Here is a 27,385-nt window from a genome sequence, read left to right on the forward strand (position 1 = left end):
TCAGATATAATAAAACATGCTCTGCTAGGAGGAATAAGACCTGCCTTTTATTGTAAAATCAAAAGATTTCTTGAAGTGTTGCTGGAAAGAATTTTTCGTCTAACAGAAACAAGTCTTTGATCAAACAAACTGTTAAAATAAAAGGAAAAACAAATTTATCTTCAACACAACGTGTTTCACTGACATTTTTTAATGTTCAGCAGGGGACAAAAGTGTTGACAAAAAATGGCGTATTGCAACGGATGAAAGAAAGATAACCTGGAAAGAAACAATCGGTACCTGTTTTAGTTAACTCAATAAGTGCAAAAAAGAATCTTTACCTGAGTATTTAGTTATGTGGAAAAACCTCGTTTAATTTATACAATATTTAATCCTTACAGAAATATGCAATAATGATAATATAAAGCCTAAACTGCATAGTTGCAAGTCTGATGTTACAATCTACATTTGTCTGATATTTACATTAGAAGTAATTACGTAATAGTTTTATCATTACACTCGTTATCACTGGTTACAACATTTCAGCATTTCAGATGAAAACCAACACAAGAGGTTTTTTTTTTCTAGGGTAAATGGTGTACCAGGGTTGTCCCACAATAGCGTAGACAGAACACATAGCTTAAAATTTGTTCCCTGCAATTTAAATAGACTTCTCTTTAGTTTCATGCCCAAAAATTCATATTTGTGGTGCATTTTTTTTTGTTTTCAGAAAACGAATAATTAGTAACAACAAGTTTTGTGAGGCGGTGCAATGTACGACGTCAAAAATCCCCATTCTTTACGTCGCTGCAAAATCCTTCATGTTGTTTTTAAATGATTATACCAGTCTTTGGTAGTTAATTAGGTTTATCAAATATGGATAAACCCTGTTATTTCATGCAGTTAAGCATATTGTTTGGGGCAAGAACTATAACTCTAGTAATGTTAATTCAAGGGCAATAACTCTACACTTCCTGGTCTTGGAGCGTGCGCGTTAAGCTCTTCCTTTTATATTCAACTATTCCCTGAGTCAGTCACAAAAAATCAACTAAAGAAATAATCAAGTTTTATGGTTTTAATCGGCGAGTTTTATTACTTTATACCGGTATATTATTACAATATCATGCTGAGGGTAAGGAACCAAAGGGCATCTAAGGCGAGAAGCCCATACGCAGCCGTGCCAAATGGAACAAATACAGTTGCCTCGAGTAGTGTATTGGCACGAGGTCGTCGCGGAAATCGTCGAGGAGGTCAAGTGAGACAGCCCGTTCCTCCGACACAAGCGACTCCTCCAACACCTGCGGATCCGACGACACCAGCGACACAGGCGTCAACTGAAGCAGGTCAGGGAATGTCACGGAGCGGGATGATTCCTCACAACATGCCGCCCATAGTTAACCCCACCCCAGACGCACCAAGTGCGTTGTCGTCACATGTTCCCATGAATCAAGGTACAGAAATTTATTTGGAAAATAATATTGACACGCCAAACCCATTTAACAGTGTTACTTCTATACTGGGATCCCATGTATCCCAAGCTCTCAACGAAAAAATTTGGAATGGCGAATTTGTTCATTTAAACAAATTGTTGCTTCAAGAGCCTTGCACAGAAATGCAAAATCAAATTGTTTTCGAGGGGGGTGTTTTTCAGGTCAAACCAAACAATAAAGAAACAAAAATTACAAACTTCTCGCAATGGATGGATGCATTTTTCATATATGCTTCTATATACTTAGAAAAACATCCACTACAAGCCATTTCACTCTTGAGGTATATGTCAACAATTAAAAGGGGGGCTGCTCGTAACAATTCAGGTTGGTTGGATTATGATGTGCAATTTCGCTTAAAGAAGTCTGTAGACTCCTCTTTAAACTGGGGATCTATTGATGCTGAACTATGGTTGTTTTACATGCAAACAGTTAATAAAACCCAATTGTCAAATCAGTCAACTTGTAGGTATTTGAAATGTTATGCCTACAATTATGAAGGTGTTTGTCAGAAACAATATTGCAAGTATTTGCATCAGTGCATCACATGTAATGCATATCATCCCTCCATTAACTGCTTCAAAAATAATCAATCTAATCAAATTCCCAAAAATGCACCTGCTCGTTCGGAAAATTGTAATTCCAACAACAAATTTTTCAGGAATCGACAACAAACCACAGGACGGCAAACCTACATGTAACTTGTTACATAAATTATGGGATATTGGCAGCACTCCAATCAATACATATAACTTCGATTCTTTACTGGTAAATTACCCTAACAAAGAAATAGCAACAGTTCTATCAAATGGGTTTAAAAATGGGTTTTCACTTCAATATACAGGCATTAGAAAAAAGGTTGAATTTAAAAACATGATATCTGCAGAGGAACATGCTGTTGAGTTACATGAAAAAATAAGTAAAGAAATAAAATTGGGTAGAATTTTAGGCCCCTTTCCCTGTCCACCTATTTCAAATTTGCGGTGTAATCCTATTGGTATCCTCCCCAAAAAGCAAAGGGGGTGGCGTATGATTTCTAATTTATCACACCCAGTGGGTAATAGTATCAATGATCACATTGGTCAGCAATATTGTTCAGTGTCGTACTCTACATTTGATCAAGCCTTGTCACTGATTCAGGAGATGGGGGAGGGTGCATTAATGGCCAAAATGGACATTTCAAGTGCTTTTCGATTGTTGCCAGTCTGTCCTGAAGATTTCTGCTTGCTAGGTTTCAAGTTTTTAAATTCATATTATGTGGACAAATGCTTGCCAATGGGTTGCTCAATTTCATGTTCATTATTTGAGATGTTCTCTTCCTTCCTTCACTGGGAGCTGCAGCAAAGGTCAAATTCAAGGGGGATCATTCATTATTTAGATGATTTTTTATTTACAGGTAGAGCAAACACAGCTGAATGTGAGATGTTAATGGCTCATATGATAAAGTTATCTGAAATTTTAGGGATCCCATTAGCTCCAGAAAAAACAGAAGGTCCATGTACACATCTATTTGTTTCTTAGGATTAGGCATTGACACAGTTTCAAGAACTATTTTCATTCCAAAAAATAAAGTTACTGAACTTTTGGAAAAAATTAATGATGCTTTAAGTTGTAAAAAGGTCACCGTTAAAAAATTACAGTCATTAGCAGGGTCACTTGCATTTGTGGTTAAAGCTTTGCCCTCAGGAAGAGCATTTTGTCGTCGTGTATATGCGGCTTTAGCAGGAGGTAAAAAATCTTTCCATTTCATAAGAATTTCAAAAGAAATCAGATTGGATTTAGAAATGTGGGTAGAATTTCTTACAAAGTTTAATGGCTTAACCCCTTTTCCATCTTTGACATGGCAAGATGAGACACTCAAATTTTATACAGATAGCTCAGGTTCAAAAGGGTGTGGGGTTATATTTGGCAGTCAGTGGTGTTATTTGGCTTGGCCTTCACATTGGTTTTATGAGACAACAAAAGATATTACTTTTCTTGAACTTGTGCCTATTGTTTTGGGAGTTTTTATTTGGGCAGAACAACTCTATGCTAAAAAGTTATTGTTACATATTGACAATCATTAGTTCATATTATTAATCAAAAGTCTTCAAAAAATAACAGGGTCATGGTTTTAATTCGAGCGTTGGTATTGTATACCCTTAGTTATAATATCCAGGTTAGAGCTATACATGTTCCGGGAAAAAATAACAATATAGCAGATGCTATTTCTCGCTTTCAGTGGTCAAGATTCCGACAGTTGGCTCCTACAGCAGACAATTTTCCATGTCAAATTCCTGCTCCATTTTGGGAGATTATTCATCAACTATAGATCAACTGTTAGAAGCCAGTATATCTGAAAACTCAAGTAAAGTTTATAAACAAGGCATCCAAGCATTTTTTAATTTCAGAGTTCAAGCTTCCTTTGAGCATTTGTGGCCACCACCTATAGATCATATAGTAATGTTTATAGCTTATATGAAGGAATCTGGATTTGCATTTTCAACAGCAAAATCTTATATGGCTGGTTTGAGTTTTGTTGTAAATTTACATGGTTGGCAGAATGCTACGGAATCCTTTTTGGTCAAAAAGTTGTTAGCAGGATTTAAAAGGTCATGCAGAACTCAGGACATTAGACAACCAATTACATTGTCTTTATTAACACAAATTACCAGTATCATACCACATTTAACTATTTCTTCATATGAAGCACATTTATTTCAGTCAGCATTTCTCATTGCATTTTTTGCTTTATTGAGAGTAAGTGAGCTAGTGGCATTGGAAAGAAATCATGTTCAAATGTTGGAGGATGAGTTTATAGTTTTTGTGGGTTGCTCAAAAACAGATCAATTTGGTAACGGTTCATCCATTAGAATACCCAAAACACCAGATTCTTTTTTGATGTTTCAAATTTTTCAAAAATTTCAAAGTCATAGGCAATGCATTCAAGCAACACATCTATTTGCCCACTGCAATACTAAACCATTGACTCAATATCAATTTTAATCCATGCTGTATAAATCCTTAAAATTCCTAGAGGTACCTACAAATTCATTCAAGTCGCACTCATTTAGGATTGGAGGTGCAACTTACCTGTACTTAAAAGGGGTTTCTGAAATACAAATCAAGCACATGGGTAGATGGAGTTCCTCGGCTTTCAAATCCTACATAAGACCATGTTAATAGTATTTTTAGTTTTATGCTGATAAATCATACATAAATTTCAGATTCAGTTTGGATCATTGGCTCATCTATTATTCATTGGGCACATAAATATGCAGAGACCACAAATCAGTTAAACCTTGGATTAAACCACTTTACCATTAATTGGAATGGTAGAAGGGGAATGGTTTGGGAGTACTTGTATACAACTGTGTCAAGTATGTTAATAGCTAATAAACAACCATTTTGATAATTCACTGCGGTGGTAATAATATTGGGGACCCTCAAAATACCCTAAAAGGTATTCAAAAATTCATGAAACTAACTTTATCTCAAATAGCAGACCTCTTGCCAAACACTCTCATTGTATGGTCACATATATTACCTAAAGTAATTGGAGGCAGTCTTTATCAACCATTGAAGGTGAAAACTCTAGGCGTAGAATAAATAGTGCCATTGCAACATTTGTTTTGAAAAAGCTTAATGGTGCATCTATCAAATATCCAGATATCCACATAACTCAAAAGAGATTATTTAGATTAGATGGTGTGCATTTGTCAGATCTGGGTAACAATATATACATAAATTCCCTGAAAAATGCTATTGTGCAGTTTGTGACATCTTCCTCTCGCACCTATCCTGAAAATATACTAGCTGATATATCTCTTGCAAGTCATGGTCCGTTTACTTATCTATCTTATTATATATCATATACATATATCTGAATCTAGAATGTCCAAGTATAGACATTCTTATGTATCATATCTACAGGTGTCATTGTTGTCAAAATTGCCGCCTGGTATTGGCGGATGGTTCACGTGACAGTGTCCGTGATCCATTTGGCATAATTTTGATTAGAATACTGTCTCCGTGGGGCACTGTTTTTTCCAGGCTCCTCGGGTCAAGAGAGTATTTCTAATATTGTATATTACATATATATATTTGATATATGCTGCCATATTGTTTGAACGGCGCATGTCGAGTTCAATGTACATGTATGAAATCTATCTGATGTACATGTACTATATATCTGACTGATATCTATCTGATATTCATGTACTTATCTAATTTTTGCACATTTGATTAAACGGCCATGACAACTACGCCAAACAAACAAAAGTCTATTTAGTTTTGTATATACATCAAGGTAAATATCTGAATCATAATTGTCTGTTGTTTTGATATTGGTATTAGGTAGACACATGAAAACCATATTTATTTGGGCAAAGGTCATGAAATAACTACAATCGTTGTAATTTGTTTTAGTTTACGTAATCGAAAATTACCTATTTAGCGAAAAAAGCCTTTTTAGAATAAAATCACAAACGATATCATCTACTTATATACGTATATATAATACGTATAATAGTAGCTCATAATAGCGAGCTATTTGTTTTACATGCAGTACATGTATTTCATTTCAAGTCTAGACGGTTCATCTTCATAACGAGAATGGAATACCTTGTAAAAAAATGGAAAATGTGGTACAACTCTCTGGACGTCAACCATGATGGCAAAGTCTCAGTTCAGGACGTGCAGGAATCAAAGAACAAATTCACCATCTTTCACGAGCTGGTTGGAGAAAAAGCCAAACGTGTCCAGGTCAATTTCGAAGACTGGTGGAACAAATACATCTTTGGAACTGGGGCCAAAAAGGAAATATCGGAAAGCGAGTTCGTCGAGAAGTTAACGGAAGCTTACAAAAAAGACAAGGCTGCCTTTAAAAGGGAAATGCAAGCATGCTTTGATTGCATCTTTGCAGTCCTGGATGCTAACAAAGACCGCAAGATTGACCTGGACGAATACATTAGATCATTCAAGGCTTTTGGACACGAGAACGAGGCTCTGGTAAGAAAGATATTTTCTATGTCTAATGTCAACCCCGAAAATGAGGCGTTGCCTGTAAAAGACATCGTCAGTGCGTGGGTTACGTTCGTCACCGAGGAAGACAGCGATGTCAAAGACATCATCATGGAAGCATTCAGCGAAGGCTTGTAAACAAACATTTTTATTGTTTATATGTCTTATTTTCAAACTCTTCTTACTTTGTACTTGACAGTAAACTTCAAACATTTGGCGCAATTGGTTCAACGTCCGAAGTAAGAGTTTCCTTTTCAATAACTAGAGTTGGGCTCAAGAATATAATGCCGCCACAAAGACCATATGCCGACACAAAGACCAGGGAACGTTTTGTTTCTTTTTAGAACCAATAAACCATTCTATGAAACACCTGTATTTTTTTTTAACTTTAAAAAAGGTATTTTTTAAATCAAGTAAATGTCATACTGGAGCCTGGTTCTTGTTTAAGGAAATAGCCAAGTGTTGATCTTAAATCAACGTGATTGATTGATTGGTTGATTAGTTAGGCTTACCCAATTTAGATTTAAGAGATTTCCATGTAAAAATATGTTTATTTTTTAGATTGTTTCAAAAGTTCAGAAATTTAAGTTCAAAAGCATTACGCGTACGTATTGTTTCGAAATTATCAAATCTGCCTTCCATGAATGGTACTGAAAAACTGCAGGGCAAACGGAGAGGTGGACAATAAAAAAAAATTGCAAGCAGGATATCGAGATACGATGAATCTTGCCCAGATATATTAGATTTGTTATTTGTTTTATTGATTTCTAGAGTGTAAAAATTTTATAGACAATTTTTAACCATTATTATGAGTTTTATTCAACGAATAAAGAAGGTTGCCCCACAACTCTTCTGCTCTTTCGAATACACTAGTGTTGTTAATTATTTTATCATATCATTTCATTACGTCTTCCTAACAATGTTCCTTCGTCAAATATATCAGTTGGAAGTAATTAATTATTGATCTTTTAAATGGTTATCTAAAGCTTGAACAGTTTTCGATAACAATAGCAAAACAAATTCCTATGTTATAATATTATCTCGTTCGCCAATCACGCTTTCGACATGTAACTCCTGTTGAATGTTTTGAAAAGGTACATAAAAATAGTAGGTTCATGCAAAAATTGATAACATGCCTTTTCTTTTGTTTCATTTTGACTTTGCCACTTTTGATGATTTAATAAGTTATCAAATAAGACAGTTAATAACAGTCTCATTCTATAAAATGTAGGTGAAGAATTGTAGCTCAACGGTAATGCAAGTTGACGAACCGTAGAGTTTCAGTTCTATCCATACAAAAAATTGCATACGGTTTTGGGCTTATGAAGTAAGTTTAAGAATATATTCTGTGAACATTTTAATGCTACATAATTTCTGATCATTTTATTCTAAATGTCTTTACTTGCCTCTGAATATCTTCAAATACCTACAGCAGACTTGTCAAGTAAAAAAAATACTTCATGTAATACAAATGAAAAGTTGGCGTCATATAAAACAAAAAATGCCAACAAAAATTGCCAAACAGCAATATCCAGGGGAACATGCTGGGGATGGGGGTGGGTTATTCTGACGAGATATTCTGTTTGTTCACACTACCCACTAAAGTCCACCAAAATGACGCTGAAACTTGTCACGTGTATTGACCCACAAATTTGATTAGTCAACAAGCATTGTGGGTAACCCCTGATGCTGAACCCCTGAAGGCATATTACATACAAATAAAATACATTTAATGAAATCTAATAAAGTTTTCATAAATGTTATTATTTAACTATAATACTGTGTTATGTAATACTTTCTGATACAAATATTTGGTATTAAGATTTTTACAGAAATTTTCCTTAATTGGATTAATAAGACAGAAACCGTGCACAACTTTCTGTGCGCAACATATTCACTTTTGTATGTTTGGTATTAAGATGTTTACAGAAATTTTTCTTAATTGGATTAATAAGACAGAAACCGTGCACAACTTTCTGTGCGCAACATATTCACTTTTGTATGGATGGAACTGTATCTCTTTGGTCCGTCAACCAGAATATACCTTGGGGCTTTAGTTGTGCAGTTATATAGGACGGACCAAAAATGTGGTTTGCACCATCGTGTTTTATAAAATAACAAAAAGGCAAAGAGAACTGCATTTTGATCAAATATTCAGATTTCTTAATAAATCTATATCTATCATTCATTTTGTTCCTTTATACAGATTTTATTGCGTAAACTGTTTGCTAATTTATCTTCCAGTAATTAATAAAATGTGTTTAAGAATTGTGTACAAGTAATCGATGATTTGAATTGGTGAATTCTTCAGATAGGTTTGTGAGGTTATCTTTTATTTTTTAGCATGATTTTATTGAAATGTATTGCCGTACAATACAGAAATATGCAATTATGATAATATGAAGCCTAAACTGCATAGTTGCAAGTCCGACGTAATTACACCCATTTCATACAAAAAGAAATGTAATTGTCCTTTGTAAGGGAGAATGTTTGAGGATATGAACATTACTGAGAACAGTATCACGTGGAATTTATCTCATGAATAAAGTGTAGGCATACAAGTTTTGTGAGGCGGTGCATTACGCGACATCAAATATCCCCAGTCTTTATGTTATGTCGTTGCAAAATCCCTCATGTCGTTTTATATGATTATATTAGTCTTTTGTATTTAACTAAAATCGTTGTAATGTGTTTTAATTTACGTATTCTAAAAAAGCCTACTTAGCGAAAAAAGCCTATTTAGAAAAAAACACCACAAACAATATCATCTACTTATATACTTACGTCATAATAGCGAGCTATTTGTTTTACTTGCAGTACATGTATTTCATTTCAAGTCTAGACAGCTCTCCTTTATAACAAGAATGGATTACCTGATGAAGAAATGGAAAATGTGGTACAACTCCATGGACGTCAACCATGACGGCAAAGTCTCAGTTAAGGACGTCCAGGAATCAGAAAACAAATTCACCAACCTTCACGAGCTGGTTGGAGAAAAAGCCAATCGAGTCCAGGACAATATCGATGCCTGGTGGAACAAATACATCTTTGGAACTGGGACCAAAAAGGAAATCTCGGAAAGCGAATTCGTCGAGAAGTTAACGGAAGCTTACAAAAAAGACAAGATTGCCTTTAAAAGGGAAATGCAAGAATGCTTTGATTGCATCTTTGCAATCCTGGATGCTAACAAAGACCGCAACATTGACCTGGACGAATACATTAATGCATCAAAGGCTTTTGGACACGAGAACGAGGCTCTGGTAAGAAAGATATTTTCTCTGTTCAATGTCGATCCAGAAAATGAGGCGTTGCCTGTAAGAGACATCGTCAGTGCGTGGGTAACATTCGTCACCGAGGAAGACAGCGATGTCACAGACATCATCATGGAAGCATTCAGCGAAGGCTTGTAAACAAACGTTTTGATTGTTTATATGTCTTATTTTCAAACTCTTCTTACTTTGCACTTGACAGTAAACTTCGAACATTTGGCGGAATTGGTTCAACGTCCGAAGTAAGAGTTTCCTTTTCAATAACTAGAGGTGGGCTTAAGAATATAATGCCGCCACAAAGACCATATGCCGACACAAAGACCAGGGAACGTTTTGTGTCTTTTTAGAACCAATAAATCATTCTATGTATTTTTTTTTAACTTTAAAAAAGGTATTTTTTAAATCAAGTAAATATCATACTGGAGCCTGGTTTTTTTTTAAGGAAATAGCTAAGTGTTGATCTTAAATCAATCTGATTGATTGATTGCTTGACTAATTGATTAGTAAGGCTTACCAAATTTAGATTTAAGAGATTTTCATGTAAAAAAAAAATTATGTTTATTACTTAGATTGTTTCGAAATTTTAGAAGTTCAAAAGCAATACGCGAACGTATTTTTTTTTAAATTATTAAATCTGCCTTCCATGAATGGTACTGAAAAAATGCAGGGCAAACGAAGAGGTGAAACAATGAAAAAAAAATTGCAAGCAGGATACCGAGATACGATGAATCTTGCCCAAATATATTATATTTGTTGTTTGTTGTATTGACTTCTAGAGCGTAATAATTTTATAGAAAATTTTTATCAGACTGAGTATTATCAGTTTTATTCAACGAAAAAAGTACGTTGCCGCTACAACTCTTCTGCTCTTTCGAATACACTAGTGTTGTAAAAAAAAAAAATTCATATCATTTCATTACGTCTTCCTAACAATGTTCCCTTGTCAAATATATCAGTTGGAAGTAATTAATTATTGATCTTTTAAATGGTTATCTAAAGCTTGAACAGTTTTCGATAACAATAGCAAAACGAATTCCTAAGTTATAACATTATCTCGTTTGCCAATCACGCTTTCGACATGTAACTCCTGTTGAATGTTTTGAAAAGGTACATAAAAATAGTAGGTTCATGCAAAACTTAATAACATGCCTTTTCCTTTGTTTCATTTTGACTTTGTCACTTTTGATGGTTTAATAAGTTATCAAATAAGACGGTTAGTAACAGAATCATTCTTTAAGATGTAGCTGCAGAATTGTAGCTCATCGGTAATTCGAGTTGACGGACAGAAGAGTTTCAGTTTCATACAAGAATAATCTGTGAACATTCTTATGTCACATTCTTTCTGATCATTTTACTCTAGATTTTGTTACTTTACTTATCTCTGAATGTCTTCAAACACCCACAGCAGCCCCGTAAAATGAAATGGTGTGGTTTGTTTACAGGTAAATATGAAAACTCTTGAGTCTGACGCAACTTTAATACACTTTAATTACGTTCCAAGATCGGTTAGGGTGTTTAGGGAAGCGTTTAAGGCGAGTAAAGTGGTGAATCAGTAATGAATTTCTCAGAAATTATTTGGTATTAAGATATTTACAGAAATATTCATTAATTAGATTAATAAGAAAGAAACCGTGCGCAACATATTCACTGTTGTATGGCTGAAACTGTATCTCTACGGTCCGTCAACCAGAATATACCGTGGGGCTTTAGTAGTGCAGTTATATAAGACCAAAAATGTTCGTGCGTTCGGTTTGCACCATCGTTTTATAAAATAACAAAAAGGCAAAGAGAAGTGATTTTGATAAAATATTTAGATTTCTAAATAAATCTATTTCTATCATTCATGTTGTTCCTTAATACAGATTTTATTGCGTAAACTGTTTGCTAATTTATCTACCAGTAATTAATATAAAGTGTTTAAGAATTGCGTACAAGCAATCAATGATTTGTATTCCTGAACTGTCTTCAGAAAATTTTGTCTGGTTATCTTTTCTTTTTTAAAGCGCTAAGCATAGCTGCAGCGCTTTTTTGTCGCCAGATTGCTGATCCTACTTCCACTTTCGATTTCGCATTTCCGAAATACCGCCACCTACTGGCGGATGCTAGAGAAGTCGTACCCTGGATAAGTCGTACTCGGGAGAACTCATAACTATGCAGTAGGGAAAACATATCTTCAAGCTATCCTGCATGCAGATACATTTGTTCTATTAGTATTAAATTGGCATTAAACTTCATTTATTGAATATTATTATTATATATATCGGATATGGGTGCTCCAAAAGATATCACATTCATGATGATGATTTCTTTCCAATTAGAATTTTTTGGGGGGGAAATGGGTGTTATATGCATTTGGTTGTGTATTAGGTGATAAGCAATGATTGGAATAACTTAGCAAAAACACATGTGCATCCATCAAGGCGTGAGAGTTTGTTACGTCGAAGTTACACGTGTGCTTGAAAAGCACAAGACCACAAGTCAAGAACTTTTCATCCATCCTCCCCTAAAAAAAACAACATGCATAAAAAATTCAAATGATCTTGCATTATTACAAAACTTGGATAGTCAGACACCTTACGCATGCTTTTTCATTACATAAAAGATTACCCTTGTCGCATGTGGAAAAGGCCCAAATTCGAAGGAAAAATCGGAAATTATTTTTCTTCAGCCCTGTTTTGACGTGACCTAAGATGAAATACTGTTGTGACATTTGAATCGGCGTCCATGACAACACCCTTTAAATTAAATTATGTTGGAACAAGCTACTTTTTACGTATGATAAGATGTGAGCTAAAGACTTAATTAAATTCAATGATATACCGCAGAAGAGACTGTCCATGATTTAACACTTTCTTCCCGGCTTAGCGCTTTCCAGTACTTTCAGTACTTTGATTTAAACATGATTTTATTGAAATGTATTGCTCAAACAATCGTAAACCGTACAACACTTTATATGCACAGCATTAAGCAATGAGAACATACGAAACAAAGCAAATAAATTGTTTAATTATAAACTATTAACAATTTAAAAAGAAAAACATCAATCCATATAATTTATTTTTTTCAATGGTTGTATTTCCCTATATCTATTTTATGTGGAGCTCTTCTATTAAAGGAGATCAATACAGTGTACAAATGGCCCGACATCCAGTCCCCTTCAAATAGAACGTCTCTAAAGTATATAAGATATTATTCGGGCAAGCAGCTTAAAAAGGACAGAATTTTATTGCAGGTAAACAAATTTAATTTACTGTAACATCGTACATTCAATTACGTAAATTACATTAAAATAGGTGGATTACATATATAATTAAAGCTGACATGAATTCATAAATACGCATTATTTCCCTTTTATCTCCGACTACCGCCATATTAGTTGTCGATTTCCATTGTTCTGCTCATCGCTACACACCCCCTATATAATGCCGAGAGCACTATTCATGCTTCACCGCATTCAGGTATTTCATTCACCCGAACACGTTACCTTGGACGAAAAGACGTGTAGATATCCAATGAATGACGAAACAAGCAGACTGAAATCCAGCCACAGATACTTCAAAAGTCCTCGATAAGTGTAGATCGTTTTCCTGTGTATAATATAACATCGCACATGCGCAAAATACACACTGTGGCAGATCGAGCAATCTCAATGATCGCATGGATTTTTAGAAACGGAGCGTGTTTGTAGGAACGAATGGAAACGATGTTACGTTGTTACTTTCTTGGATTGACTATCATTTAGCTACAGTATTGGATGTACTGCCGCTGGGGTTTTAAAAATGATGCAGACGTTATGCATTCTGTATGAACGACACACGTGTTCGATGTGCATGCGAAGTAAGGCAGCACTCTATGTGCAAAATATTACGGATACCTTGGAAAATCTTTCAAAGAATAAATATATTTTGTATTTTATTGATTGTTGATTCCTTTATTATTTATTACAAACATTTCACTACATTGTGTATTTCATGCATTCAGAAGTCCGTGCAACCTGAATGCCTCGATCAAAAAGCAACCGACCGCAACTTTATCAACCGGTATATATACCCCAGTGACAGTAGAGGAGCGATCAAAACTAATATGGCGACCAAATGCTTTTATGAATTCAGGTCAGCTTTAAGATGCTAATTTTAAAAAACTCAGATTTAGAAGGAAACATCATTGTTGCAAAATGGTGTATTAAGTTACGCCATCCTTATTTTCATAAACTTTTTACTTTGATTTAATGAATTCCTGCTGTTAAGAACTGAACATTTATGTCCCCACGACTTACGAATTTCAGCAGTAGTACAATTACATGTATCTATTCTTTTAAGAATCAAAGGTTGAAAATAAATAATTTTAGATATGAATTAACCGGTGCAGTGATCTAATGGCTTATAGATAGCCAAAATGATACTGAATACAGGGTTATTTTCGCCCCAGGTGATTTTCGCTTTCTTCATTTAATTTTGCTGTTTAGCCCTGTCAGAGTTTCGCCCAGTTTTGTTTAAAGAGAGATAATATGATAACATTAGAATTCTCAAAGTCTTAAATTCGATCGCTGAAAACGGGGACAGAAATAAAACGGTGCAAATATTTCCCTGTATACAGTAACTACAGATTATTATTAAACCATACAAATTAAAATAGTGATGCACACAATTTATCAACGGCTTTCAATAATTTTTGGTTATATGTTTATGTCACCATGACCGAGCCTCTGACCAGTAACTACAACAATACAATATACAATAAAATATTTATATACAAAAATTACAAATATACAAAAAAGTTGGCAATATACGACTCGAGACGGTCCTTAGGCTCTAATCCTCCTGTCTCCGCCCATCACAATGCTACCCTGAATCATTGTCCATTGTGTCCACCAGTTCACCACCTCACCTGCTCCAGGTTATCAACTTCCGGAAACTCTTCCGGTCGTCCACCATAGCCCGTCAGTCACCATCACCTCTCAGGCCACTACACAGAGCCTCGTTCATGCATAGAATGTGACTAACCCCGGGAACCTTTAATTATAATGCTTACATAAGCACCATGTATTCATGACCCTAACCGGTCTCCGTATAAAACATTTAAACAGAGTGAACTCTCGACACTTAGATATAAATGAATAAAAGCAAACTTACCCCGTCTGGAAATTTAGTTATCAGGCAATTACAAAACTAAATACACGTGGTCAGATCCGTGTGGGGAAATCGTGCGGTCTGTCCAGCCGTGAAAAATTCAAACCTTATAAAGCCCTAACAATGCGGGTAGAATGACCCAGGTTGAGTCTATTATGCTGACCAATGCCAAATTGAAAAACATGAGGCTCCATAGGGGATAAAAATAAAATGTCTATCAAAACACTGGGGTTCAGTACGGGATAAATCCACTACATATAAAAACAGCTTACACTACAGCAATTACAAGGATTTGATTGTGACAGTTTACTAGAATTAATGATAAAACAGGTTGAAAACGAATATGCAAATTTTAAGCATGGTCATTGTGATTATTCATAATACATAATATAGTGGAGTTTGAAATAAATACCATAAAACTTGAAAGGTACTTTATCATTATTGTTCTAAAAATGCAATCGACCTAGCAATTTGCGACCAGGGCTCATCAAAACGATTCGGACAGTAAATGATTCAAGATCATCATCTCTACTAACTGCGTAAAGAGTTATTTTCGTCTAGAATAATTTTCGCCATTCTACACTTGCAAAAAGTTTCGCCACGTCTTGAATTCGCCAATGTACAGTTGGGTTTAAAGAGAGATCATTTACGATAGTGGATTTCGCCCATTCTTAAATTCAATTCGCCCGTTGACAACAAGGACGGAAAGCACGAAAATAAAACCGTGGGCAAATATTTCCTTTACTAAGTAGGCCTATACAGTATTAATTTGTCTGCTGCTGTCAATAATACACCATCTTTGAAAAACAAATTGACAACTCCAACAGAAGCCTAATATGATTTATGCAAAAGCGCTTTACTACTCTTTATTTTTTACATTATGTTTTTATGATCTTATATCAAAAGAGACACTTTTTTTCAATTCAATTTATTAGGAGACGTATCAAATAAAATCAGTGTCAAATGTATTATTTTAACTACTGCGCCATCTACATGGTGTGTTATTTATTAAGAACACGGTGGCCTATATAATCGTCATCCAGAAAATGTCAAGGAAAGGTAAGCCTTAGTAATATCCCAGCATATCAACATTATTGATAGCTTATTTTTTAAACACTGCCTTTTTGCGTATTTCAAAGATGAACCGATTGCACCAGCTTTCTTTCAACTTCGAATGATGAGATGGTAAAAGAAATAGAAAATCCAATCAAGCATTCTTCCTTTCCGTGCCTTCAAAATATTAATCAAGAATTTCAACACAGGCTTATTTACCGAGTTAACTTCATCGTTTCACGATCTCCTTTCAACTTACAAAAAATGCGGAATAAAGAAAACATAATTCTGAGACATGCTATCAAAATTTAAAGTTTGGTGAATTCGCAATCTAATAATAAATTGGTGAATTTCAAAAATCAATCAAATAATATATTATGAATTTTTCTTCTGTGCAATGTCTTTTTTGATCTACAAAATTTGCATTCAACCCGAATTCGGGCTTCAATCGATGACATCGGTCTATATAAGTATTCTTTGATCAAGATCACCGCAAACTTCATCGATCACCTACTCTCAGACAGCCGCATGACCCCCGTCACAATCGGTCAAATCAACTTAAGAAAATCAGTCCTTTCTGCCCTGGGTCACTAACGACCTTGACCTACAGAGAAACGATCAGAGGGGAGAACGACCCCAAGTCCATTGTTCAACTGTCTGTCAAAAAGTCCAATATCAAAAACCCGATCCGACCATTACAATGGTGCACTTTAATGATAACAAAGATCCCACAACCTTCACACGACTCATCTAATCGCATCTGGTAACAAATATTGCAAATTATTATTTAATTAACGTAGGGTGTCTTATTTGTTCGGATGCACCCCCGTTTCAGATTATGCTCAGATAGAGCGATGATAGCGTTGTGGGTCTTGGTTAAACCTTTGTCCATTTATCCGTTTGATCTCGAGCGGATTACGAGCTACGCATATCGCGCACACGTGACCAGTCATCCATATCTCGTCCTTTTTTATTTACCTGTAGTGACGGCAATTAAATGCTGATAAATCATATACTTACCTGGTATTTGGTTTTGGACCCTCATCGTGATCAAAGGATTGCATAACTCGTAATTATTTTGTAAGTTTTATTGTGAACATTTCTTATTTTTATACTTTAAGAAATAATATGTATTTGATTTTTTTTAAATATCTAAATACACATTTTTATTTGTGTTATCAATATTATATTAATCAGTTTTACCTTTCTATATTTTTATTGTTTTGATTTACAAAAGTATGGTACATGTACATTTTACAGCATTAATGTATTATCTTATAACGTCGTTCACATTTATTTCAAAATACAAGATGCATTATATGAATATAATTTCATAAAATGTATATGCATGATTTGTCCAACGCTTATATTTTGCACAGTATTCATAAAATGTAAGAAATATTGTTCAATAAGGCTAGTATCATTTCTTTACGCATCTTTTATGATATTTCGGGGACTTCTAAATCGGCTAAAAATTAATAATTTTAGTAAAGCAACTATTCGTTCTTCCCTTGATAATTATTATATGGTGCATATATATTATTTTGGAAAGTTACGTGTATAAGTCTCAGTGTAAAAGTCACGCAGTATATTTTGAAGAAAAAAATAGGCAGTAGTAAGTGAAATTAATTTTTAAAATATCCTAATAACATTTTGGAGGTAAGAATTTCTGTTAACTTCTAAATCTATAAACCCGAATACAAGAAACAATATTCAAATTGCTAGATATTTTAGTTGCTTTTTAAAATATGTGCATTGAGATAGATTGATAAAGCGTGGAAACCATGGTTTTGTTAAACTGTGGCAAAATTTGAATGTCATCTTAACATGGCAATTTATAAAATATACATATATCAGTGTGAGAAAAAAAGGTCTGTTCATTATTAAAAATCCCAGATGAGATAGAACTACACGACTCGTCGAATAACAATTAAATTACATCATAGTTTTAACTTTATATCGATTTGTTGGCGGACATGTGATCATTAATTTGCGCCAAAGGCCAAAACTTCATTGTTCTAGTCTAACCAATTCAATGATTTAATATATGGCTCAGTGCAGGCGCACGAAAAGGCAACGTAATGAAATGCACTGTTAGCCCATGTATTTGGTTTTTAATGTTAAATGATAGCTACGTACTTATACTGGCCAAAAACTGATAAGTATGTATTGATACAAGATTGATGAAAATTATCTGTCTGGTTTAACAGGGGAAAATTATGACACGAACTTTTCTTGAACCCTGTATTACTGATTTCCTTTTAATTAAGACGTTATCATTAAAGAGAAAAACATGTTGATAGAATATTCACCAAAATGATTAATAATAGAACTGCATTAGGGAGGTTGGGTGGTCAACAAAATCATCAGATCTGCCTTAAACTTTGACAAATGATAAAATATGCCATAAACCAACATTAAGTAAAAAGACAATCCAAATATTTCAGACTTAAAATTTGAGCATTTTCCTATATCTTCATACAGAGCTCTTTTTCAGATGGAGTTAAATATTGCCTTAAAATGGCCACGGCCACCCAGCCCTCTTAATACGATAAAAAAAATTATATTTACATTATATTAAATTTCAGAGAAACATGGATTATCTTACAAAGAAGTGGAAATATTGGTATTCCTATCTAGATGTAAACAAAGATGGCATGATTTCTTTCGATGACGTCGAGGAGTGCCGAAAGAAATTCGCAGAACTCCACGGCCTGAAAGACGACAAAGCCAAATCCGTCAAAGTAGATATCGAAAAATGGTGGAACAAGTATATATTCCGATCAGGGGCCGGAAAAGAATTAAGCGAAAAGGACTTCCTTGACATTTTGACCGCCGATTACAAAAAGGACAAGGCAAAGTTCAAGAAGAGCATTGAAGAGTGTTTCACCGAGGTTTTCAAGGTCATCGATATCGACAAGGACCGAACCATTGACCTGGACGAGTTCCTGTACGCCTTCAGGGCGTTTGGTCACGACGACGACGCGATCCTGACAACAGTGTTCAAATCCTACAAGGCATCCAATGATAAAGTTCCCATGAAGCAGTTGGTAGATTCCTGGGTCCAGTTCGTGTGTGACGAGGACAGCACGAAAAAGGACGTGCTGAAGGAGGCCTTTGAAAAGGGAATGTAATGAATCATCCAATACATTTTCCGTGTATGGCTGCGAATGTGATCTTCCTTTGAATGTGTTGTATTAATAAATAATGAAGACATAAATTTTTGATCTCTAGAAAATTTAAACAGTGTAGATTTTTTTTACAAATAAAATTGATTGGTTTTTTTTCTATTTACTTTTGGCTTTTAAGGTCACTTTAGTCACTTAGGTGACCTATTGCTATTTTGTTTTGTCCATCGTCGTTCGTCTGTCGTAAGCTTTTAGCCATTTCTCTGGAACCAATGAATCAATTTCAAGGAAAGGTAGCATATAGCATCTACGAGTGGTAAGGGAGAAAAAATTGTGAAATACATGGCCCTGCCCCCTTGGGGCCCGAGAGTTGGGCTTAAATCCATTAAAATCAATGCAATCAAAAATTCTTCTTTTTCACTCCTAGACATTTAGCAGTGAAACTGCTGGCATTATTGTAATAAGCATTGAGGTATCTACCAATGTGAATTTCAATGCCTCAATGTCAAGAGTGTGACTCTGATGATTATATAGTGAAAATGTATTCTTTGAAACCTTCACCTCTGTTCCCTGGTCCTTGAACTAAGTACATAGTTATGATGAGGAAGAATGCATCTTCCGAAATTAACAATTTTATGGTCCCTGGGTTAGAGTTTCTAGTGTTGGGGGGGGGGGGAGCTCTAATGATTATGACGAGAAAATTCACATTAATTCTTCAACAAAAATCGTCTCCTCTGCTCCCTGATATTAAGCAGATGAACTAAGTTCATAGTAATGATGAGGGAAAAGGCCTCTGCCAAAATTGCGAAGTTCATGGTCCCTCGGTCAGGAGTTCTTGTGTCAGTTGCAAATCCCCTTTGCCTCTAAGTATTAATAAGCAGATAAACTATAAGACTAGTACATAGTTATGATGGGGTGCCTCTTCCAAAACTGTGAATTTCATGGCCCCTAGGTTAGGGGCTCTAAATGAATGGAGTAGTAACACTGTGCCGGATATTTATGCCAATGCCAAGCTGGCATTTTTTCACCCGCTTAAGATACAATTTCGGAAAAATTCATATGTTCCAAATGATATACCAGTGTCTAGAGAGTGTTTATTTAACCACTTCTGTTTTAATGTGTTTCACCTGACAGGTGAGATATTTACCTTTGAAATTTATATTTCATAGGAAAATGATAATTCCTATAAGCGAAATGATTCTCCTACACGAAATATTGACAATCCTAGAGGATTTTCGAAAAATCCTTTAGGGATTATATTTTCTGTAGGGATTTGCTTAAGTTAAGTAGTTATCCTAGGAATTTAAGATTTCCTAAAGGATTTTATAAAATCCTATCGGAATAAAAATTCCTATAGGAAGTTCTCGTATTACGATAGGAAATTTCAAATTTCCTATAGCAAAACTGTTTTACCTATGGAAATAAATTTTTTCCTGCAAGAATTTATTTTTGAAATGTAAAAATCTCACCTGACAGGTGAGAAACAATGATAACAAAGGCGGTAAACTCTTTAAGCAATGGTTTATCATGTTGCATATTTGCATTTTTCGATATATGCAACTGTGACGGGTGAAAAATGCTACCTTGGCACTGGAATAATTATCCGGCACAGTGTTTAATTCTTTGAAAATCTTCTCTGCTTCTATGTATTTATCTGATAAATCATGTATATACAGAGTGCCTTTTACAAAATTATGAGTTTCATTGCCCCTGGAGCAAGGGTTCTTGTTTAAAGGCAGGGCTCTAATGATTATGCAGGGTAGGGTGGTGTATTTCGATTGATTATTTTTTTTTTACCTTAGATTTGTTTAATTATGTCACTGTACATGTATGTTTTGCTACATTTTTTTTTTTTTTTGAAATTTAGAAAGTTTTTTGATTAATCAATCTCTGAATATTAAAATGATTTCATTAGCACTGTTATTTTAATGCACATGAATGTACATTGCAAAAGCCACACTGCAGCTACTCAGGTGACCGATAAGGCCAAAGGGCTTGTTGTTTCTCTTTGTTTTGAAAAATATCCAGTTAAACTGTATTTGTTTCCATAAAAATTGATGAATAGCGTGAAAACGAATAACTTATACATCGATATCCTTTCGATTGTCTTACCAATATATAAATCACAATGTATTTTTATTCATTCTGTATTGCATTTTTACACGTAGAAAGGAATTTTTGGTTACGTTCGTATTTTAGAAACATTGAAAATATTGTTGTCCAATTAACTTTGCGGGCTCGGGTATTCTAATGGTACATCATCTTACTCTGAATCTAGCTCTAGCCAGCAGATTGACATTGACATATACTGTGGAATCATTAGAATTGTTGGTTCAAGTTTTATTAATATCGCAGATTAAAAAAAAATTGAGAAAAAGCATGTTTATCAGTTATAAGTAATTCTAGAAAATGTTGTGTCTAATAACTTGTAAAAAAAGTAAATACCTTTCTGTTCCAAATCAGGATCATGATACAATGATTACATTATATTAGTGTTAAAGCAAAAAGGTTGAAACACATTGATTGGAGTGGAATTCCATTTTTTCGATCATGGTGCGGTAAAATGTATATTTACACTTAAGGTTCTCCGCGGTTTCCGCTTATTATTTCTACGCTGCATTTGTCAGATTACGCTGCATTTGTCAGATGCAGAAGGATAAAACGTACGCTCAACTAGGACCCCAGGTCACCTGCTTATTCACAACTACCAAATCTGTGCACTCCGCTACAAAATGTAGTGCATTGCAACAGCAAAGTGAAAGTAGAATAACTAGTACCACTACTTAGCATTTAGAAATGATATACAACAGGCAGAAATGTATTTTTATTAAAGAATACCCCTCTAAATATTGGAAGTATACCATAGAGGATAAAAAATACAACATTGACTGTTATTTGAAAGATATTTGATATACGTTATATAGAGATAAGGTGACCTGTGGTCCCCCTAAGGATATATAAGTTAAATGTAATACAAAGTCCTCCTCATTAAAATATCAAAGTACTTCACCTTCTTACTCTGTATACGTAGGTGTAGCCTGTAGAAAGAAGTAGTTTTGCCCCCCCCCCCCTAGACTTTTTACTGATACTTTAATATAATGGTAAAATGATTTGATAATAAATTACATTAGATGACATCTGGTTTCCGAAATGGATGCATGCCAAAACAGTTTTGTATAAAAAAAATATCTGACATTTTCGAGCCCGTTAGTCCATACAGAGCTGTTTTCGGCATACATCGTACTAAAAACACTGCTATTGAATTTCATTGTTTAATTACCTGAGACAGTCTGATTTTGAAGGATATCAGTACTGTAACCACGAGTAACGGTCTTATTTTAAGAAGCTCACTAATATCGGACTGTACATGTAAAATTTTAGACTGCTGGAACAAAGGAATGACATCAAATTACAACAAAGGCAACCTTATAAACTTAATGCTCTAGCTAACATCTGGTTTCGTTATTGTCATTACGGAGAAGGTGTTCCCCTGTCTACAGGTGTTGCATGAGTGTTGGAGTTCACCACCCCCCCCCCCTACCACTTCCCTGGACTGGATTTTCACACATCAAATTAAAAAAAAATATTTAAGTTGCTAAAATAAACATAGTAAATACGGATCTTTTGTGAATTGCATCTAAGAAATAAATGAAGACGAGCAAATCGTCACCCCTTTACCCCCCCCCCCCCAACTTCCTTTGACGACAAAAAATAAGGAATAAATGTGATCGAAATGTGTACCGTTTTTGCTTGTTTATAAAATCAAATCTGAACTTTTGTGTTCAGTAGATTAGAGTATAATTTTTCACACACCACATTTTTAACCTGTTGTCTCCTTATAAGTTATGCAATCTCTGGTCTCCCCAATGATGTACAATATATGGCGAACTCTGGTTTACGTATTTATTATCATCTTTATGTGACACATGTTCCCTCTAACAATTATGTTCTTCCTAATAAACAATATAAATATAGTGCATGATTTTCGTCTTGTAAAAAGACATAAGATAATCTCTGGTATCCGTATTGATTTTCAAAATATAACATTGATTGAGAAGCTAAGGTGACCTCTGGTCTCCTAATAGACATTGGTTTCTTTACAGTGGATGAATTCTGCATGGTAATTCTCCATCTTGTAAAAGAAGGTGGCATCTGGTCTTTGTATTAATGAACAATTTACTACAATAATTTAGGTCTAAAGGTGACCTCTCATCTCCTTATTGATAATTCATAAAATTTTATCCCTAGTCTCTCTACCGTGGATTACTTTGGTCTCTCTACAGAGGATTACTTTGTTATATCTACCTTATGAAATGAAATAAGATGACCTCTGATCTCCTTCTTAATTAACAAAATTATTACGACACATATCCAAGACCTAAGACGAACTCTGGTTTACCTACAATAGATGATATTTTATGATTCTTCATCTTGTAAAATAACATTAACGGATCTCTGATCACCGTATTGATTTACAGAATTAATAATTATACTACATCAATTTCGATCATAAGGGGACCTGTGGTCTCCTTTTGGATATTCCACTTAAGGTGACCCTTGGGTCCCCTACAGTAGATGACTTTTTTGAATCTCCATCTTGTAAAATGACATTAAGTGACCTCTGGTCTTCGTTATTAGTTAACAAAAATATAACGACATAGATCGATTACCAAAGATGACCTTTGGTTTTCCTACAGTGGAAGGCTTGTTGGGAATCTCCATCTTTTAAAATGACATTATCTGACCTCTGCTTAACGTATTGATCTTTGAATTAAATCTAAACCTTTTAGAAACTAAGGTGACCTCTAAATTCCTTTTAGATATTCCTCTTATAATGACCACTTGGTTTCTCTACAGTAAATGCTTTCAGGTAAATGTCTATCTTGGAAAAGAAGGTGACATCTGGTGTTCGTATTTATCAACAAACTATTACATTGATTTAGGACATATCGAGATCTATCATCTTGAAATTCCATTCAAGCTGACCCATGATCTAACAAATGGATGACATCTAGTGAGTATACATCTTGTTTAATGATATTTGGGGACCTCTGGTATCCTATTGATAAACAAAATTATTGCTACATTAATGTAGGACATAAGGGGACCTCATGGCTCCTCATGGATATTTTACTAAATGTGACCTCTGCTCTCCCTACAGTAAATGACTTTTTTGAATCTACATCTTGTAAAATGACATTAGGTGACCCCTGATTTCCGTTATTAATGGACAAAATTATAACGACAGACATCGATTTCCAAAGGTGACCTTTAGTGGATGGCTTCTAGGGATATCCATCTTGTCATTAGCTGACCGTTTCTATATTAAAATTATTTTATTGATGAAGGACCTGAGGTGACCTCTGGTCTCCTTGTGCATATTTTTACTTCAGGTGACCCCTGATTTCCCTACCATGGCTGAATACCTATCATGTAAATGACATAAGGTGACCTCTGGTCTCCCTATAGATAAGGAAAATAATCATTTAATTGATAGGGGACATGAACTGACCTCTGGTCTCCTTATGGGTGTTTTTGTTAATGACATACGTTGACATCTGGACTTCATGTCATTTTAAGAAAATTAAAACTACATTGTCTTTAGACCCAGTTTGACGTCTGGTAGCCTTATAGATATTCACTTAGGGTAATCCCTGGTCTTCCCACTGTGGATGGTTTTGGTAAATCTTTACCTTGTATATTGATATTTTGTTAAAACTCAGGTCTCCATATTGAATCAAAGAATTGCAACGTCAATCTAAAACTATTGGTGATCTCTGGTCCCTTTTATCGATTTTTTACTTAAGGTGACCCCTGGTCACCCTACCGTGAATAACCTTAGTGAATCTCCATCTTGTAAAATCATCTGAGGTAACACCAGGTAGTCAAAGAATGGATGAAGACTGATCAATCTCCATCTGCAAAATGCATCTGCCGACCTCCAGTTTCCGTATTGATATACAAAATCACTACGACATTTGTGTAGGAAATACATGTAAATAGGTCACTTCTCTTTCTCTCATGATATTTCAATTACTACAGTGGATGACCGGTCGCTCTCAATCCTGTAAAATGACATAAGGGGACCCCTGGTCACCCTACAATGGATGACCAATGACTCTCCATAGTGTAAAATGACATAAGGTCATGACTGGTGACTCTCTGTTCTATAAAATGACATAAGGTGACCCCTGGTCACCCTACAGTAAATGACCGGTGACTTTCTGTATTGTAAAATGACATAAGGGGACCCGTAGTCACCCTACAGTGGATGACCGGTCACTCTCTATCCTGTAAAATGACATAAGGTGATCCATGGTCTCCGTATTGATATAAAGAAATAATACAACAGTGATAAAAAAAACTTAGGTTACCTCTGGTCCCCTTAGGCATATTTCAAACAAGGTGATCCCTGGTCTCCCTACGTTGGATGGCTTTGGTAAATCTTCACCTTGTATATTGAAATATTTGTTAAATTACAGAATTACAACATCAATCTAAAACATTGATGACGCCACTTATTCATTTTTCACTTAAAGTGACCCTTGGTTATCCTACAGTGAATAACCTTAGTGAATCTTTATCTTGTAAAATGATCTGAGGTAACACCAGGTAGTCAAAGAATGGATGAAGACTGATTAATCTCCATCTGCAAAAAGCATCAGCCGACTTCCAGTTTCCGTATATATTGATTTACAAAATCATCACGACATTTGCGTAGGAAATACATGTAAAGAGGTGACTTCTCTTTCTCTCAAGATATTTCACTTGAGGTGACCCCTGGGCACCCTACAGTGGATGACCAGTCCCTCTCCATCGGGTAAAATGACATAAGGTTCACATAATCATAATGACAGAAGGAGGTGACTTCTCTTTCTCTCATGATATTTCTGTTAGGGGTCATCCTACTGTGGAAGACCGGTAACTCCCCATAGTGTAAAATGACATAAGGTGACCTCTGGTCACCCTACTGTGGAAGACCGGCAACTCTCCATGGTGCAAAATGACATGAGGTGACCCGTGGACATCCTTCAGTGGATGACTAATGTACTCACCATCCTGTAAAGTGACACAAGGTGACCTCTGGTCACCCTAGAGTAGATGACCGGTGACTCTCACCATCTGTCATATAACATGATGGAGAGTCACCAGTAATCCACAGTAGGGTGCTCACAGGTCACCTTATATCATTTTGGAGAGTCACCGGCCATCCTCTGTAGGGTGACCAGGGGTCCCCATATGTCATTTTACACGATGGAGAGTCACCGGTAATCCACTGTAGGGTGACCAGGGTTTCCCGTATATCATTTTACACAATGGAGGGTCACTGGTCATCTGTAGGATGACCAGGGGTCACCCTATGTCATTTTACACTATGGGAATCATCGGTCATCCACTGTAGGATGACCAGGGCATCCACTGTAGGATGACCAGGGGTCACCTTATGTCATTTTACACTTTGGAGAGTGATCGATCATCCTCTTTAGGGTGACCAGGGGTCCACTCATGTCATTTTTAACTATGGAGAGTCACCGGTCATCCTCTGTAGGGTGACAAGGGGTAACCCTTATATCATTTTACACGATGGAGAGTAACCGTTCATCCTTTGTAAGGTGACTAAGGGTCCCCGAATGTCATTTTACATGATGGAGAGTCACCGGTCATTCACTGTAGGATGACCAGGGGTGACCTTATATTATTTTACACAATGGACAGTCATCGGTTATCCTCTGTAGGGTGGTCAGGAGTCACTTTATGTCATTTTACACTTTGGAGAGTCACCGGCCGTCCACTGCAGGGTGACCAGGGGTCTCCGAATGTCATTTAACACGATGAATAGTCACTGGTCATCCACTGTAAGTTGAACAGGGGTCACCTTATGTCATTTTACACGATGGAGAGTCACCGGTTATCCTCTGTAGGGTGATTAGTTGTCACCTTATGTCATTTTACGCCATGGAGAGTCATCGGTTATCCTCTGGAGGATGATCGGTGACTCTCCATTGCGTAAAATGACATACGGGGACCCCTGGTCACCCTACAGTGGTTGACCGGTGACTCTCCATTATGTAAAATGATATAAGGTGACCTGTGGGCACCACGCAGTGGATTACTGGTGATCTCCATCCTGTTATATGACATAAGGTGACCCGAGATCTCCGTACTGATATAACGAATTAATACAACAGTGATAAAAAAAACTTATGTTACCTTTGGTCCCCCTAGGCATATTTCATTTATTCATTGTGTAAAATGACATACGGGGACCCCAGGTCACCCTACAGTGGTTGACCGGTGACTCTCCATTGTGTAAAATGATATAAGGTGACCTGTGGGCA

General features: G+C 35.5%; 3 protein-coding genes, 1 long non-coding RNA gene and 1 pseudogene across 4 annotated transcripts; 4 read left to right on the forward strand and 1 right to left on the reverse strand.

Moving 5' to 3' along the window:
• The first annotated feature begins 1,096 nt into the window (after positions 1 to 1,096).
• LOC128162417 (uncharacterized) lies at positions 1,097 to 5,830 on the forward strand (annotated as a pseudogene).
• A 120-nt stretch (positions 5,831 to 5,950) lies between these two features.
• Positions 5,951 to 6,838, forward strand: LOC128162416 (sarcoplasmic calcium-binding protein-like). Its single transcript, XM_052825615.1, has one exon. It carries the CDS (start codon positions 6,060 to 6,062, stop codon positions 6,603 to 6,605), a length of 546 nt encoding a protein of 181 aa, XP_052681575.1. The 5' UTR covers positions 5,951 to 6,059; the 3' UTR covers positions 6,606 to 6,838.
• A 2,426-nt stretch (positions 6,839 to 9,264) lies between these two features.
• Positions 9,265 to 10,105, forward strand: LOC128163899 (sarcoplasmic calcium-binding protein-like). Its single transcript, XM_052827582.1, has one exon. The coding sequence runs from the start codon at positions 9,332 to 9,334 to the stop codon at positions 9,875 to 9,877; it is 546 nt and encodes a 181-aa protein (XP_052683542.1). The 5' UTR covers positions 9,265 to 9,331; the 3' UTR covers positions 9,878 to 10,105.
• Positions 10,106 to 14,468: 4,363 nt separating this feature from the next.
• LOC128164250 (uncharacterized) lies at positions 14,469 to 15,154 on the reverse strand. The gene is made up of 2 exons (XR_008240923.1): positions 14,869 to 15,154; positions 14,469 to 14,748 (listed from the first exon to the last, which is right to left on the reverse strand). It is a non-coding gene; the product is annotated as an uncharacterized LOC128164250 (long non-coding RNA).
• A 1,685-nt stretch (positions 15,155 to 16,839) lies between these two features.
• Positions 16,840 to 19,184, forward strand: LOC128163252 (sarcoplasmic calcium-binding protein-like). Its single transcript, XM_052826794.1, has 2 exons — positions 16,840 to 16,998; positions 18,507 to 19,184. The coding sequence occupies exon 2, from the start codon at positions 18,513 to 18,515 to the stop codon at positions 19,050 to 19,052; it is 540 nt and encodes a 179-aa protein (XP_052682754.1). The 5' UTR covers positions 16,840 to 16,998; positions 18,507 to 18,512; the 3' UTR covers positions 19,053 to 19,184.
• Positions 19,185 to 27,385: the final 8,201 nt, after the last annotated feature.

The sequence above is a fragment of the Crassostrea angulata genome, chromosome 9 (assembly GCF_025612915.1).
Source record: "Crassostrea angulata isolate pt1a10 chromosome 9, ASM2561291v2, whole genome shotgun sequence".
Taxonomy (NCBI): Eukaryota; Metazoa; Mollusca; class Bivalvia; order Ostreida; family Ostreidae; genus Magallana; species Magallana angulata.